Source organism: Drosophila subpulchrella, unplaced genomic scaffold (assembly GCF_014743375.2).
Source record: "Drosophila subpulchrella strain 33 F10 #4 breed RU33 unplaced genomic scaffold, RU_Dsub_v1.1 Primary Assembly Seq18, whole genome shotgun sequence".
NCBI lineage: Eukaryota > Metazoa > Arthropoda > Insecta > Diptera > Drosophilidae > Drosophila > Drosophila subpulchrella.
This window is the reverse complement of record NW_023665515.1, coordinates 1,517,501-1,535,076: the sequence shown is the minus strand read 5'-3', so window position 1 is coordinate 1,535,076 and position 17,576 is coordinate 1,517,501. Positions and strand designations below refer to the sequence as shown.

At 40.6% G+C, this 17,576-nt stretch overlaps 2 protein-coding genes and 1 long non-coding RNA gene across 4 annotated transcripts in view; 2 read left to right on the top strand and 1 right to left on the bottom strand.

Annotated features, from left to right (window-relative positions):
• Nucleotides 1-1,811: 1,811 nt before the first annotated feature.
• On the bottom strand, nt 1,812-5,866 carry LOC119559155 (cytosolic non-specific dipeptidase-like). The gene is made up of 6 exons (XM_037872224.1): nt 5,730-5,866; nt 2,785-3,553; nt 2,650-2,717; nt 2,324-2,588; nt 2,016-2,267; nt 1,812-1,960 (listed from the first exon to the last, which is right to left on the bottom strand). The coding sequence occupies exons 1-6, from the start codon at nt 5,765-5,767 to the stop codon at nt 1,916-1,918; spliced, it is 1,437 nt and encodes a 478-aa protein (XP_037728152.1). The 5' UTR covers nt 5,768-5,866; the 3' UTR covers nt 1,812-1,915.
• Nucleotides 5,867-6,889: 1,023 nt separating this feature from the next.
• Nucleotides 6,890-7,446, top strand: LOC119559160. Its single transcript, XR_005220701.1, has 3 exons — nt 6,890-7,025; nt 7,092-7,193; nt 7,256-7,446. It is a non-coding gene; the product is annotated as an uncharacterized LOC119559160 (long non-coding RNA).
• A 6,464-nt stretch (nt 7,447-13,910) lies between these two features.
• Nucleotides 13,911-17,576, top strand: part of LOC119559148 — a 36,913-nt gene continuing 33,247 nt past the window's right edge. Inside the window, exons 1-4 of one of the 2 annotated variants that reach the window (XM_037872218.1) lie at nt 13,912-14,064; nt 14,639-14,719; nt 14,788-15,504; nt 15,565-15,887. In XM_037872218.1, the coding sequence (XP_037728146.1) occupies nt 14,650-14,719; nt 14,788-15,504; nt 15,565-15,887 (1,110 nt within the window). In that variant the 5' untranslated portion in view covers nt 13,912-14,064; nt 14,639-14,649. Of the gene's footprint in view, nt 14,065-14,638; nt 14,720-14,787; nt 15,888-17,576 lie in introns of both variants that reach the window. The other variant, XM_037872217.1, reaches the window with a different exon arrangement.

Below are 17,576 nucleotides of genomic sequence, written 5' to 3'. Positions count from 1 at the left end.
CCTGCCTTTTAGTACTTTTCAACTCTGGATAAATGATCTTTCGTCTCTTTCTTATTCGCTTATGTAAATGCACTGCAGGTCAAAATGGAGAGAAGGGTAACGCAAAGAGCGAAAAGCCCCCTCCCGCTCCCCTACCATTGTTTTTCTGCAATTTAAAGCTTACATCAACATAATCGGAATAAGATTGTTAAAATTGGTATTGCATTTATTGGAGAGAAAGGGGTGGAGACAAAAAGGACAATTTGCTAACATTTTCAATTATTCAATAGTATAAGTTTGCCGCTCTGTTCTCTTTAATCGCCGGCAGCGCTCTTCGATTTGCATCGCAGTTCGGCCTGCCACTATTACACACACATGCATAAATACATTTGTTGTTATCTGGCTCTGAAGTCATTGCTTTTCTTCTTGGGTGGTTTGTGGGCTTTGCTCTACGAGTAAAGGGTATAAAAATAACAAGAAAGGTAGCTCACTTCGGTTGGAAAACTTCTGACTGAAATCATTATACCCTCTGCAAGAGTATAAAACGAAAAACACTTATTCGGGTGCCAGAATAAGTGCACGTTTGAAACAAAACAAACTGATTTCTGTTTAGCAAAGACAGATAAAACTGAGAACAAAAATAAACGTCTTTCGTTCTGAGAATATTCGCAATTTGACAGGACATTTATGTTATTTGTCGAACAGATTGAAAGTGTCAACTGTTATTTGCGAGCTGTCGAACTTTTTATCTGAACCTTTCTGAACTTTTCAAATATATCCTACAACAAATGCATGTATAAATTACGTAACCCCTAATATACAAGGTGAGTTCCGAAGTATACAGGACTTTTTGAATCTAGCGCCCTCTAGTGGCGCCATCTATATATCAACTGGTGCGTTAGAATCTGCTATCGTTTATCGACTTCCAGTAAAAATTTCATGACATTTCATCTATTGGAAGTGAGGTTATTGCGTTTTAAGTGTCAGTATGTTTTTGTTATCGGTGAGAAAATGAGCTTCGAACAAAGAGCCAACATTAAATTTTGTTTTAAAATTGGTAAAACTTTTACCGAAACGTTTCAATTGATGAAACAAGTTTATGGCGATGATTGCTTATCGATGATTCATAAAAAATCAGCCGAAATCATCATTGAAATTCATGGAAATAGAATTAACATCTCCAAAACATCGATTTATCGCATTTTGACCGAACATTTGGGCTTACAAAAGGTGTGTGCACGGTTTGTTCCGCACAAATTGACTGACGTCCAAAAATTGCTCAGAATTCAACATTCGAAGGACATCATTAAAGAGCCAAAAATCACATTTTAACCATCAACCACTCCCCGTATTCACCTAATATGCCACCGTGCGACTTCTACCTTTTCGGAAAAATACATTTGCCGATGAAAGGAAAGCGTTATGCAGACGTAGAGGCCATTCAAAAGGCTTGCACCGGCATACTGGCGGCCATACCGGGCAACGAGCTAAAACACTCGGTCGACATGCTTTTGGACCGTGCGCTGTATTAAAGCAGAAAGAGACTATTTTGAATAAAATAAATTGATTTTGCCGAAAAAACTATTTCTTCTGTCTTTTTTTTTAAAGTCTTGTTTACTTTGGAACTCACCTTGTATAAGTCCTAAATCCTCCTTCTCTGATTAACAAATACTGCGAATTTACAAATTCATACATGGTCAATGTCGGATGCTTTGATCATATACGACAAACTAACGCATAAAAAAGTGCGTCAAAATTGGTTGGCGGACTAACTAGGAAATTTTCGGAACTACAAATCCTTATGGATCACTGAAATTTGAATGAATTGTATGAACATTTTTCAAGAAAATGTGTATTTAAAGACAATATTTATAAAAATAAGTGCACCATTGTGATGTTTCATCGTTTTAAGGTGGTATAGAAATTGTCTGCTTGCTTACAATTTTCCCACTTCGTGCAGATAAGCGCCAAGCAGTTTAGTCTAAAAGAATACAAATTATCGAATTGAATCGTAATATTCTTCGATTCTAACTTACGCCTTCAAGGTAGTTGTAGACATCGATTTTTTCATTTTGAGAGTGGGCGCCGTCGTCACATGCTCCCACTGGCACAAGGATGACATTTTTTCCGGTGGCTTCCTGCAATGTCAATGTTACTGGTATGGATCCCCCCTCACGAGTCATGTCGGGTTCTACATTGAAAACATGCCTTATGGCCCGTTTCGCAGCCTCATAATGGGGATGGCTTGGGTCCTCTGTCCAGGGCTTTCCAGCTGAGAGCATGGTAACCTTCAATCACAATCATTATAATCTAGAGTAAAACGAAGACGAATTCAAAAACAAACCTTCATTTTGTTAGGCGAACCTCTCTCTGTCCATTTATCACTAAGGTATTTACTGACACACTCTTCAATGTGCTTTGGGTCCTGGTCGGGCACAAGTCGAAGTGAGAACTTGCCAATCACTTTCTTCGGAATGACGGTCTTTGCCCCTGGCTCATAAAATGCACCTTCGATTCCATGGATAGACAGACTGGGATAACGCCACCTGGCTTGAAGCAGCCTGGTTTTGTCGCCATTATGCGGCAGCTGGTCAACACCAATGTCTTTCCTAAAGAGATTACAGCTATTCATATATTAAAGGCGTCGATAGGAAGATAAGATTAACTAACATGTACTCAGAAACTTGAAAGTCAATGTTCTCGTATATTGCCTGCTCGTTCTTTAGTTCGGGTGCAACCTGTACCAATTCGAGAACAATTAAATTTTAAAAGTAAGCTTTTGGTTTACTTATACACAATACTAACATCACGATCCACTCCAGGGACCAGGATTTTTGTGTCCTTGTCGACAAGAACGCTGAGCAAGTGACATAGATCCGGCATAGCTTCGTGGACGGTTCCCCCAAAAACTCCACTGTGCAAATCTTTATTTGAGCATTCCACCTCCACTTGGAAGTATGCCAGTCCACGGAGCCCGTATGTTAGGCAAGGGCGCTTCTTCCCTAGCCAGTAGTTGTCGGAAATGCAGACATAATCAACATCGGCAAGGAAATCGTTTTTGCGTTCCATTAACAAGTCGTCGAGGCCTTCGCTACCGCTCTCTTCCATCCCTTCAAAAACAAACTTCACGTTTAGTGGCAGCGGAATATTAAGCTTCATGTAAGCCTCAATAGCATGGATCCAGCACAGCACAGGTCCCTTGTCATCGGACGCCCCCCGTCCTAACAACTTTCCATCTACCTCTGTGAGCTCAAAGGGATTGGTGTTCCACCCGTCTTCCTTCAGAGCAGGCTGCACATCCAAATGGCCGTATACCAACACTGTCTTCTTGGAGGCGTCCTTGCCCAGAGTTCCGAGCAGGACCTTTGGCAGAGGGATTATTTGACCACTCGGCAAGGTTTGTTGACCCACATCCGCCAGTTCTACTTCAGAGCCCAGGGTCCTGAGCCGATCTGCAGTCCATTCTACCATGCGATCAATCTCTCCTCGCTTTTCTGGCCAAGCTGAAACGGACTGAATTCCCACAACGGTTTTAAGGGCGTCGATGTAATCTCCTCTTTTTCCGTCCACAAAGCTGAAAAGCGAACGCGGTTTATTACGCTTGTATCAGGCTGACAGAAATGATGTTATCTGTTCTAAACTAAAACAATATACGACTCAGCTCATGTGTTAGGTAATGGTGTTTGGGGCCGTGGATAGAATGGCCGATTGTTTGGCATAAACTAAACCAAGGAAATTGTAGCCGCAAAACTTGAAATATTGATAAGGAAAAGCATGGGACCCACATCCCACAAATTTCATGTCAATGGGACTTTAACCACATAACCCACAAACTAGTAATATTAAAACAAGGAAGAACGCTATAGTCGAGTTCCTCGACTATCAGATACCCGTTACTCAGCTAAAGGGACCAAAGGGAAATGGAGATATGCAAGCAGCAAAGCGAGATTGAAATGCGCCACCTATCGGCGGTAGACAGATTTAAGCGTTATGGGCGTTAGAGTGTTAGTTAAAATTTTGTATCTAGCATGAAAATTGTGGGCGCCACAGGCTTGGGCGGTTTGTGGGCGTTAGAGTGGGCGTGGCATATTCGCGTAACAAACTTGCGCTCCGCACAAGGCTAAAATCTAAATCTGAGATCCCAATTCTCTATCCTTGATAGTTTCCGAGATATCCACTTTCATACTTACGATTTTTTGAAGTTTGTGGGCGTAAAAGTGGGCGTGGTAAACTTTTTTTTTGATCAATCGATAGGTATTGATGAGAACAATACATTTCAGTTAAAATTTGTATTCTAGCATCAAAACTGTAGGAGCCACAGTTTTGGGCGGTTTGTGGGCGTTAGAGTGGGCGTGGCACTCTGCTAAAACAAACTTGCGCTGCGTAAGAAGCTCAGGAATCTGCACGCCTAATCTCAATAGCCTAGCTCTTATAGTTTCCAAGCTCTCAGCGTTCATCCGGACAGACAGACAGACGGACAGACGGACATGGCTCGATCAAGAATATATATACTTTATGGGGTCAGAAACGTCCCCTTCACTGCGTTGCAAACTTCTGACTGAAATCATTATACAATCTGCAAGGGTATAAAAAGCAAATATTTCAATTCATAATTAAAGAAAAAATTACAATATTACAAAATAAGTTCTGCCCTCTACGAGGGCCGATCCCCCATTTACATACATATGCACATCGCTAATCAACGCTTTTTAACACGCACGACCATTGACTGAGTTGAAAGCACTGTGCAATAAAATCTTTCGGCTTTTAAAATTCTTGGCTCTCGCCCTACCAAAATCTCACAAATTCATTTTTTCCAAAATGTATTGGCCTGCCATCTATTTCTAAAAATAGAACATGCTCACTCGGTCTCTATTACTGCGTTTATGCGATGGCAGTTTCACGCATTCATTTCTTGAAATAGACCGATTTCGTGTGTGCATAAACACCGTTTCGAGATTTCGACAACACGAAAATTGACTATGAATTCAACCTCAAAGCGTGATATGGTGACAATAAACCTCTGGTAACTCTATATAATTATTAGAAATGCCATATCGATATAAATACTTTTAAAAGCCTTACATTTAACAAATATTTTTTTTATTCCGTGTCAATGGAATTTAGCCTTCATGTATTATTTTGACGGTAAAAAAAAGATATTATGCATGCGAATGAAAAAAAATAATCGGTTTAATAATCGCTCACACCTTTGAGTTAATCAGGGGCAAATTTTATTTCACTCTTTTAAGAAATCATGAAACCATAAACATAGTATATGCAGATTCATACTCTTTCGTGGAACTCTATTTAATTAAAAGTGTGCGCAAACTTGGTAAAATAGATTCCTTATAGTCTGCAGGCTGTCATAGAGATCAAAAGATTCGCAACAAAGTACTAACATTTTCGTAATTTATTTTCATAAGTTTTTCCGCTGTCCGAATAGTAGTTGAACGGCTAATATAGGATTAGGTTTGTTTTTGTTATGAAACTACGAGCTTTGTTTAGAAATATGTAATTACTAATATAATATTGAAGATGTATGGTTTCCAGTAAGAAATTCGCAAATAAACGTGCTGTTTTTTATAGCAGCCCTTATCAGAAAACTTTAAATTTCATTGCAAAGATAAACAAATATATATAACTACAAACGCACATTTACTAGAAAGTATGTATGTATGTGTACAGAATGTGATGCACACACTGAACTCAGCTCTGCGTCCCCACCCAATATAATCTGTTCTACTTACGCAAATAACTGCTTGAGTTCATTCGGAAGCTCGGCCATCGTGCTTCTAATTGTTTCCCTGCGTGACCACTGCAATTGATTTAAATTTGACTCGACATAGGCGCGCCTCTATATATACAAAAAGAATAGTAAAAAAAGGGACCATGGCGGGTCGGCTGAAATATACCTGTCCAAAGCGCAATGGTAACTTATATGCTCTTTCCATCCGTGTGAAACAGCTGAAATTCCCACAGAGCACATCGAAAAATTGCAAATAATATGATATGATAATGGCCGCGTTCAGCAGAACAACATGATACCTGATCACGGATGGAATTCCTACGATAGTTTTGCTGAACGGACATGATTACTAATCATGATGCAAAATTCTTGCATCATGATCAGTATACAGGACCGTTTAAATAGTACGCTACCTTGTCGTGTTACATGACACATTGCTGCTGGCGTGGATCGATGAGGGAAATATCTATAAGAAATAACATAGTTATTATATGAACTATACAACATGAACTATACAATTGTTCAGGTCTTTTTGATTTTTACGTGTACACGATTACTGATGGATTAGTTATCATGTTGTTCTGCATCATTCATTAAAATGATGAGTTATTGTATGGATTTATTCAATAATAAATATATTTTATTATTAAAAATTAAATTTAAAAACGATACATCTTCAAGTTGCTTTGTCTTTGAGTTGTATATTTTGGTCAAAAAAAATGCAGTGGTCAGCAGCTTCCCATTAAGCGGGCATAGTGAATAGCTCTGCACTGTCTTCCGCCACACAAACAGTATGAAAGACTTATTATTATCAAGCCAGATACTTAAAAATATCAGTATGCCCCTTAAGCCCAGTACTCAGATCGGCTAATAGCCTATGCACACAGCCGCTTAAAAATCGCTGTTGCAGCTTTAAGCGCATTCTTGTTCACACAGAGAATCGGTTAAGACAAGAGCTGATCGGCATAAACAAACTGAAACGTCGATTGCTCCGAAAATAAAATGGATTACAACGGAAAGAAAAACATAATTTCAGCAATAGCAAGTGGAATGCTTTCTGCGTCAAATGATTTCCCCATTGCTGTTGAAAGGTTGGGCAAGGAAAATTTTCGGATGAGCAGAAATGCTTTAGTTTGTTGTTGCACCATCAACAATATACTGCACGAATTTTGCAATGAGGCATGGCGGAAGTTAGCACCAAAATATCTTCCTGCAGCCTTCTTAACCCAGGAGAATGTTGAGGAGAACGGGACAGGGTTGTATGCTCTCGGATTTCCTTAATGCTTTGGTGCCATAGGTATACCGTATTTACTTGTATAAAACCTCGAACTGAAATATTTATATTATGTATATTAAATTACAGATGGATGCCATATAGAAATAAGTCCTCCCAAAAATGACGCTGTCGATTTTTATAACTACAAGGGCTGGTACTCTGTAATTCTTAGGCCTTTGTAGTCTTTAAGTGAGTAACAAACGGATTGTTTTATAGGATCAACCTTATTTGTATTTTCATTTAACTGGCAGATACCGGTTTAGATATATAAATGTTGGTGCTCCAGGCAGGTGTAACGGTTCTCAAGTGTACGAGCAATCCTATCTAAAGACGCTCATTAATGGATCGAACATCTTTGAGTCTAATGCCAAAGAAATTGAGAGGATCATGGTGCCAATTAATATTTTGGGCGATTCGGCATATTGATTCTCTAAAAAATGTAATGATGCCCTATCCATTTTTGGCAACTGCTCCACCATGGGAAAAGCAGTTTAACTACCACATATCCAAGTTCCGACGAGTGGTTGAGAATGCCTTTGGTCATTTAAAGGACCGATTTCGGAGACTAATTTGTAAAGGTCTTGAGCTTTATCCGAGAAATGTAAACTAGTTTATAAAATGCGCTTGCGTTTTTCCGTAAGTTCATCATTATATCCAAAAATATATTCAAAATCGAGATCACAATTTTATTGGTGACTAGCACAGTAATAGTAACAACGTTATTTGTTTGCTATTTTCAGGATTATACTAAGGTATCTATTTTGAAAGGATTTGTTATCTTCCAACAGTCGATCCATTTGCTCAGTTCGACGAACTGCCTCCTCGGCAAGGATTCCCTTCTTCGTGGAGTTGGTGACTTGTTTGTAGTAGTTTTTTTTGTAAGTATTTTCCTTTAGAGCGATGGATGGAGAGATATATAAGGAAACACGACTTTCTTCGGTTCTATCTTGAGACCGCCGCTGCAAAAAGTACATATGTAGTTCTTATATATATCTTACATACTAATACAAAGTGCATAAACATATGTGTGTAGTTCAAGTGCCGCTGCTTCGGGTGGCGATCTTCTGAGTCGTTGTCCCGTTTCCTGGTTTAAGAGGAGTAGGGGTTTCCTCTCAAGTGATGCGTTGACAAAAATGGGTATAAAGGCAACGACTGGCCCTTTTGGTCGGTCGTTGTTCTCGTTGTCAATAAAAGTCAGTTTTAACAATTTAGTTTATGTGTGTCGAAACTAGGGTAGCTCTGGGAGGTTTTGTTAGGGGCTCAATGTGCCGTGCCTGTACAGTAACTCGCGCATTCCTATTTCGTTGCTTAGCTTCATCTCTTCAACGATGTATTCTGAGTTGTTCTTCTCTCTTTTTTTCCTTGCAGAAATGATCGAGTCGGTTGAAAAAGACTCCGGCAGTGAAACGCATGAATCTGTGCCTGAAAACTAATAACATTCAAATAACTACCGACTTGTGTCTTGTTCCACGAAATCCTGAAAGGTAATCGAGCGAGAATCACTTAAGATATCGGAAAGTTTTGTATAGTGCACCCACTCCGATGGAGTCTCCAGATGGTCCAATTAATGACTTTTCAAGAATGCAGAGATATATTATTATATTAATGCTATACTTACATGTACTTCCGGCACAAGGACGTCATTTTTCCTTTTTTGGATGATGTGGGAACCGAAACTACCTGTTCCATAAATTTCTGCTGTATTTCCTTATCAACGTGGGTGTTTCGCAAGTCTTCCATCTTTCGCCCCAGAGGTCGATAAGAAGGTTTTCATTGTTGGCTGTCCAATGCACCTTTCCTTGCCTTTATAAATTCTCGTTTTTCATTGATGACTTATTATTATTCCATTCCAATAGTCATTTGTTTACGTTCAACATATTTCCTTATCAAAAAAAATCCCGAAACGCCAAGTACAAAAATCACCCAAGCCCGTACAACAATACTAAGTAAAACACTGAAATACTAAATCGACTTGCGATTTTGGTCCCATTTTCCGCTGCAGCGAGTTGCCGCGACTTTTTCCCGTCTCTTTCCTACACATGTATTTCTTATGGAGGAGAATGTCGCTGTAGCGGAATTTGGTCGCTGAAGCGGAAACCAACTCTGTGTGAATAGGCTTTGAAAAAATATTCTTGTAGTGTGACCGCAGTTTCCAAAGTGCGTGTGTTTCCTTCTGGTGCAAAAAATTTATACATATATATGAAATGTTCAACGAATTTTTTGTTTATGTTAATTAGTAGTTTAAGGCTTCGTTCTCTTGTAACGGATCCTTCTCCATATTCTCACTGCCATTTGCCGTCCAGCTCCGATTCGCCAAATGCCAACATGGGCCTTAAGGGAGTGGGAGCCGGATTGGGAACGGGGTCGTTCCGCTGATGCTACAGGAATTTCTTTCAGCATCCTGGAAATGGCTGGTTAATGGCTCCTTCAGCTGTCTCTTATCGGGCGTCTTCTTTTCCTCCACACTATAGAATCCAGCTCCAGTAGCTGGTCGTGGTAGAGTCCTGTGGTTCCCCAATGGAGAGCTCGTCGGAGATCGTATCAGTGGTGGTGGCTAAAAATATACTTCTATTAATACAACGTTACCAAATTCTTTTGGCCAGAACTTACATTCTTTGCGAGGACACGACCGGCAGGATGTCCATGTAGGGAGCGAGGTCCCACTCGGCATGTTCCTTCACACTGGGATTCTCTAGTGGATCTCCTTCAGCACTTCAACCATTCTGCGGATTTGCCCTGTCGTGGTATTTCCCTCTGTGGGTCAAGTCCCATAAACTTGGGCAACAGCTTGGTTTAGGTGTCCTTTTTCATCTGCACTGACATCCTGCAGGCTTTTTTGGAGTTTTCCTTCCATTTTAAGTTTTTTATTTTTTACACCGATTTTGCACGAGCACCGCCAAATATTAATTTTCTTATTAGGCGTTAGGCCTAGTACTCAGATCGGCTAAGTTTTACTAGTCGAAAAATCTTAATCTTTGTAGTGTGACCGAAGTTTTCAAAGTTCACCCGCAACTCATGTAGCATGGTCATACTGTCAAGCAGCTGGGATTGTTGCCAAACGGAAAACAAATCCATTGGAGAAATTTAAAAAGGAGGGGTCTGCTGGTACACAGAGAAATTAAAATAAAAACAAGAAAGAACGCTATAGTCGAGTACCTCGACTATCAGATACCCGTTACTCAGCTAAAGGGACCAAAGGAATATGGAGCTATGCAAGCAGCAAAGCGAGATTGAAATGCGCAAACTACCGGCGGTAAATTTTTTTTTGGATCAATCGATAGGCTACGGAATCTCAACCTAAAATCCCAATTATCTATCTTTGATAGTTTCCGAGATATACACGTTCATACTTACGATTTTTTGAAGGTTTTTGTTGGCGGTTTGTGGGCGTTAAAGTGGGCGTGGCAAACTTTTTTTGGGTCAATCGATAGGTATTGCCGAGAGCAATACATTTCAGTTAAAATTTTTCTCTAGCATCAAAACTGTAGGAGCCACAGTTTTGGGCGGTTTGTGGTCGTTAGAGTGGGCGTGGCACTCTGCTGAAACAAACTTGCGCTGCGTAAGAAGCTCACGAATCTGCACGCCAAATCTCAATAGCCTAGCTCTTATAGTTTCCCTCAGCGTTCATCCGGACAGACGGACATGGCTAGATCGACTCGGCTAGTGATCCTGATCAAGAATATATATACTTTATGGGGTCGGAAACGCTTCCATCTGCCTGTTACATACTTTCCGACGAATCTAGTATACCCTTTTACTCTACGAGTAACGGGTATAATAAATGGAATGTTCAACGATTGTTTTTATTTATGTAATTTAGTATTGTTAAGCTTCCTTTTGTCCCACGGATGCTTCGCCATCTTTCCCGCGCCCCCGCAGTCTAGTTTGGAGTCCCAAGAGGCATATTGGACCTTGAGGAAGTTGTACCCCGATTGGGAAATGGGTTGATCCGCTGATCCTGCAGGAAGTCGCACAGCACCCTGGCAGTGGCTGGCTATGGCTTCTCCAACTGTTCCTTAGCGGGCGCCCTATTTTCCTCCGCCCTATAGAAGCCAGCGGGTCCTCCAGCTCCGCTTAAGCTGACAAGTAGCTGGTGGTGGTGGTGTACGGAGTCCTAATGAAGAGGTCGTCGGAGATCATATTACTGGTGGTTCTGCTAAAAAGATACTTATATTGGTTCAACGCAACCAAATTTTTTAGCCAGATCTTACTTTCCTTGCGAGGACATGCTCGGCAGGAGGGCCATGAAGAGGACGAAGTCTCACTCGGCGTGTTCCTTCTCACTGGGATTCTCTAGTGGATCTCCTCCAGCACTTCAACTATTTTGCGGATTTGCCCTGTTGTAGTATTGCTTCCTGTCGGTGAAATCCCATAATAATGGGCAAAATCTTGGATTAGGCGTCCTTTTTCATCAGCACTGAACTTCTTTAGGCTTTTTGGGGTTTTTCAGCGTGGTACTCAGATGAGCTAAGGAAATACCAGAAAAAATACCAGACTTCGGGAGTGAATTTTCGATGAACGCCGTTAGCCGCGGCCCAAAGAAAAAGAAATTTTATCTTTGGCGGTGTTCGTGCAGAAGCGGTGGGGAATTTAAAAATTTTAAATGGAAGAAAAACCCCGAAAACGGTCAAAGGAGGTCAGTGCAGATGAAAAAGGACGCCTAATCCAAGCTGTTGCCCATTATTGTGGGATTTGACCGACAGGAAGCAATACCACAACAGGGGCAAATCCGCAGAATAGTTGAAGTGCTGGAGGAGATCCACTAGAGAATCCCAGTGGAAAGGAACATGCCGAGTGGGACTTCGCTCTCTACATGGACATCCTGCCGGGCGTGTCCTGGCAAAGAAAGTAAGATCTAGCCAAAATAATTTGGATGCGTTTTACTAATAGAAGTATCTTTTCAGCAGAACCAACAGTAATATGATCTCCGAAGACCTCTCCTTTAGGACTCCGTACACCATAACCACCAGCTACTTGGTAGCTTAAGCGGAGCTGGAGGACGCGCTGCCTTCTACAGGGAGGAGGAAAATAGGGCGCCCGCTAAGGAACAGTTGGAGAAACCATGTCCAGCCACTGCCAGGATGCTGGGCGACTACCTGCAGCATCAGCGGATCAACCCTGTTCCCAATCCGGCTCCCATTTCCTCAAGGTCCAATATGCCTATTGGGACTCGGAGCTGAACTGCGGTGGCGCGGGAAAGATGGCGAAGCATCCGTGGGACGAAAAGGAAGTATTAAACAACTAATTTACATAAATAAAAACATTCGTTGAACATTCCATCTATTTTTAATTTAATTTCTTTGTGTACCAGCAGACTCCTCCTTTTTAAATTTCTCCAATTATTTTGTTTTCCGTTTGGCAACAAACCCAGCTGCTTGTCAGTAAGACCATGCTACATGCATTGCGGGTGAACTTTGAATACTTCGGTCACACTACAAAGAATAAGATGTTTCGAATAGTGAAACTCTTAGCCGATCTGAGTACTAGGCTTAAAGGCGTTCATCAAAATTCACTCGCTAAATCTGGTATACTTTCTAGTATTTCCTTAGCTCATCTGAGTACCGCGCTAAAAAACAGACCCAACGAAAAGTCTTAGCCGCGTATTTGCCTCTCGCTCACTCCTATGGTTCGACGGTTTTCGTGGATGAGAGTACTAGGCTTTAATCGAAATTCACTCTCTAAATCTGGTAATTTTTCCGATATTTCCTGAGTACCGCGCTGAAAAGCCTTCGCCGCGTATTTGCCTCTCACGCACTCCTATGGTTAGCACGCGGTTTTCGTCGATGTGAGTACTAGGCTTTAATATCAAAATGTAATAAATTCTTCTTAAATCTTCATGAATGTGATCTCTAAATTGCTTTAAGCGATACTCAAGCTACTTGTATGCTGGTACAACATTTGAAAATTGAGTTGAGTAGTCCATGATAGTTAAACACCTGTAAAAATTGTATTAACAAAACCAGAAACAAACGCTGTAGTCGATTACCTAGACAATCAAATGCCCGCTACTCAACTAAAGAAATATCCTATTCGAAAATATCCGAAATAGTATTTATATACCCGTTACTCGAAGAGTAAAATGGTACACTAGATTCCTCGGAAAGTATGTAAAAGGCAGAAGGAAGCGTTTCCGACCCCATAAAGTATATATTTTCTTGATCAGTATCACTAGCCGAGTCGATCAAGCCATATCCGTCTGTCCGTATGAACGCTGTGTTCTCGGAAACTACGAAAGCTGCAATACTGGAAAAAGGCATGCAGATTCTAGAGATTTCTGCGCAGCGCAAGTTTGTTTCGTCAGTGGCGTTTAAACCTATAGCGCCCACAATTTTCATGCTAAAAAAATCTGTCTGCCGCCCACATAACCATATAATGAGATCGCGGGTAGGTGGCGCCACCATCAATACACAATTTATAATAGTCCCAGATCAATATATGACTCCCTGCGTCATGTTTGGGTCCCTGGCCAAAGGCAAATTTATTGATTGAAATAAGGGTAGAGCTGTTATATATAAAATGTCACCCCTTAAATTTGCCAAATAAATTAATAGGCTATATTGAGTATAATATGAGCTACAACTCGGTATCAATGTGGAATTTTTAAACAACTTAGTGATTGTAAGGCGTCTGTTGATATCGTAAGAACTCGAAAAAAATCCAACAAGTACAGAGATAAGTAATATCTTAATGTTACCGTGCAAAAGAACCAAACAAAAACCAAAATTCATGTAAAATTTATTTTAATTTTTTTATTATAGCTCTGGATATTTAGGCCGGTAACAGTTTTGAATTTCCGTAAGCGTAACTCGGGGAATTTTCTGAACACCATGGTAGTATTATGGTAGGTGATGAATCGCTGTGGGAAGAGAGTATAAAAGTGCGTTGCTTTCGGCCAAGCGGCTTTTATCATCGGCTAGGTCACGGCCACACAGCATCAGTTTTGGTTATTTTTTTTCGTAATTTTCAATAAGTGCAGCAGCGTGTGTTGTACTTTTTTCAATTCGCCTGGAAACGGTTTGAATCTTGTTAGATAGAAATTTCATTTCGTTGGCTGCTTAAGGTCAGTTATGCGTTATACTACTAAAATAGACGTAAGAGCATGTGTTCCATTCGTTTAGTTTAGTCGAAACACTCTTATGGTTTAAATTTTCCTCGGATTATGAGTTATTATGTGTTGTCTTACGGTGCCATTATGTGTTTCAAGATGTGACAGGTATTGGCATTCTGGAAAAAGAACTATGCACGGAAATTGGACGAAAAATTAGCGAAGCGGAACTGGAAATGTGCCGTTAGAGCTGCTCCCATCTGCTGAGCTGCGCACCTATGCTAGTTTCACTGGCCTTAAAATAATAAATTGTATGGGGCAAACAAATCCGGTCCAATCCATCGGTCCACTGTTTAAAAAAAGCTGATGCCTTTTGATCGGGTTCCTGCTTGGCATAAGTGTTGAATAATTATAATAAGCTGATCCCTTTTTCCGCTCGAATGAGCGAGTTGCTGGAATTTTAATGAATGTGGGCGTCATCACATACATAATTCTTGGTCATGGCTTCCGGAAGTCAACAATAAATTTTAGTTCTTCCCAGGTTTATGATTTGTGAATCGAAGTAAAGATTTACCGCTCTTACCCACAGACAAGGTTTTCATGGATCGCAGCCTGGACTCTATTGGCAGCTGTTCACTTGATGCTTACGCCGACTCCACTGACAAATCAGGTATAACCTCAATCCGCTTGAAGCCCACCTGTGGCTAACCTCGCTCCAACTTCTGCGCTTTCTTGCAGACACCAGCGGCAGCATAAACTTCCCCACCCCGCTCTCAGTAAAAAATATCACCCACGAGTTCACTGTCAACTTTCGGGAACGCTGTGTTCTACGCTCGCCTCAGCAGCCGCAGCACACAACCTCCGCCTTTTTTGATTCCGGGTCGGCGGAGCTGGTGCGTATGGTACTGTCGCCTGAGTCTGTGGAGTCTGCTCGAGAGCCGAGCTCCTATATCAATACTTCCGCTAGAAATTCGCAATCTACCGATAAAAAGCCCAGCTATTTGAACCTGGCCTGCTGCGTTAACGGCTATTCCAACCTTACCACCTATGATTCTAAGGTCCGTCAGAATATAAACAAGTCACGTGAAGTTTCCCCGATCCGTCCCTCCACCAGCAGTCTGCATTTTTGCAAGCGCAGCCATACCTTGGATGCTCCAGTGCTGCACAGCATGCCCTCTCCGACCAGGAAGGACAAATCTGTTGAGTCCAACAATAACAACGATTACAAAGGTGTTAACAGAACGGAATCTTTCCACGGCAATGTAAATGGTAGCTTTATAAAGCAGCGAGTGGAACGTCTTTATGGGCCGGGCGCACTGGCGCAGGGCTTCTACAGCCCCAAAAAACACGTGCCGTCGCCATCTCATGGGACAGGGCGGTCATATATAAGACAGCGCGAGATGGAATCCCCACAGGACTCGGAATTGGCACGGAAGGTCAAACAGCTTTCGCCTAGTAAGGACTACGGAGAGTTTCGAAAAAAACTGCGACTTAACTGCTTACAAAATGCAACAGCTCGCTTGGCCGACCCTTTTCTTTCAGATTCAAGCGGAGATATAGACCTGCCAGTTTTCAAGCACCTTAGCCTCGAGTTCCGAGCGCAATTGCCTACTGTGTCACCCAAACGGGGCTCCGCTCGATCTTGCATCATACCTGCGGTGCAGGGATCTCAGTTGAGGCCAGAATTTGGGACTATTGATGAAGTCAACCATAAAATTGAAAAAAATCATTCAGCAGCTGTCAAGGACGGAAACTACTTTCTACAAATCCTAAAGGACGAACAAATGCGACTGCTGGCGATGGCTACTCTTGCTGAAAAATATTCAGACGCCTTGTCTGTGAGTAAACCAAATATTGTTATTACTTGATTCCATATCTTTGCGAACATCCTAAAAAAATAGAAACCGTGACTTTAAGGTCAAATAATTGCTAGTAATAGGAATTGTGAACTGTAAATTAGTCCGTTGTTTTTAGTATACATTTATCATTCAAAAATGGTTTATAGGATATACATAGGCTTAGTGCTTTTCTTAATATGCCAATTTAATTGAAAAAATACCAAACATTTAAGTATGAAAAGTCTGCATAGTTGGCTCATTCATTAAAGCAATTTTTTTTCAGACTTCAATCTGCGAGCCGGTCTTGCTCACAAATTTTAGTCTGAAAAAAGTATGTCAGCTCTCTCGAGGAATTAATGAGCAAAATCGTAAAAGCACTTAAAACGAACGTTTAAATGACAAAACGAGCATGCCTTTCTACCTAAACAAATCCCAATAAATGTCATATGTGTTCAATTGTCGCTTTCTAAACATCTATAAATGCTCGAACGGACAGTGTCGTGGGATAAAACCATTATCAGTACACTTCATTGGCATTGACAAAACTAATGCTACTCAAAACAAATCTCATTGTTATTGAAAAAAAATAATGCTACTAAAAATATATTTTATTAAATATTCATAAAGGAATGCTACTGAAAATACATTTCACGAATGTCCAAAAAGTAATGCTACTGACCGAACATGTTTTTTAAAATTTCTTATTTTAGATACGCATGACAATAAATTGATTATATGTATGCACTTAGGATTTGACCATATTTTAAGTCAATCAAATGTTATGGACAGTAATCTGTTTATTATTTTTATTTTATGCGGTGAACAGGCTTTTAAAAATAGAAGAAAAATATGAGCCCCAAAATGTTCATTTATTTTACTCGTTACTCGTGAGAAAAAGGGTATACTAGCTTCGTCGAAAAGTATGTAACAGGTAGAAGGAAGCGTATCCGACCTCATAAAGTATATATATTCTTGATCAGGATCACTAGCCGAGTCGATCTATCCATGTCCGTCTATCTGTCTTTCCGTATGAACGCTGAGATCTCGGAAACTATAAGAGCTAGGCTGTTGGGATTAGGCATGCAAAACTGCGGCGCCCACAATTTTCATGCTAGATAAAAAATTTTAACTGAAATTTATTAGTCTCGTCAATACCTTTCGATGGATCCAAAAAATAGTTTGACACGCCCACTCTAACGCCCATAACGCCTAAATCTGTCTACCGCCCACATAACCATATATTGAGATCGCGGGTAGGTGGCGCATTTCAATCTCACTTTGCTGCTTGCATATCTCCATTTCCCTTTGGTCCCTTAAGCTGAGTAATGTGTAGCTGATAGTCGAGGTACTTGAATATAGCGTTCTTCCTTGTTTAATCATTTAAAAACGTCTACTCGTTTTTTTTATATCAACCCACCATTGTACGCCTAAAGATGGAATTGGTAGACTTATTTCTTACATCATTAAAATTTGAGTAAGTTTAAAGTTCAAGATGCATGTGCAAATAATAAGCTTACCGATCGAGCAGGGCGATGACTGAGGATTAGGTAACGTAAGAAACAAACCAGCTTTTGCTTTTCCGTAAAAAAAACTAAATCCCATTGAAAGTTTTATTGGCTTACCCCCATTTCATTTTTCAAACATACTACTTAAAATCAAACATTTATTGTTCCTATTTTCTTATTTTTT

Coding starts and splice junctions, on each gene's coding strand:
- LOC119559155 (XM_037872224.1), bottom strand. CDS start 5,767: ATGGCCGAGCTTCCGAATGAACTCAAGCAGTTATTTGC. Junction 2,718..2,784: donor TCCCTGGAGTGGATCGTGAT/GTTAGTATTGTG, acceptor GAATTGGTACAG/GTTGCACCCGAACTAAAGAA. Junction 2,589..2,649: donor TTTCAAGTTTCTGAGTACAT/GTTAGTTAATCT, acceptor TAATCTCTTTAG/GAAAGACATTGGTGTTGACC.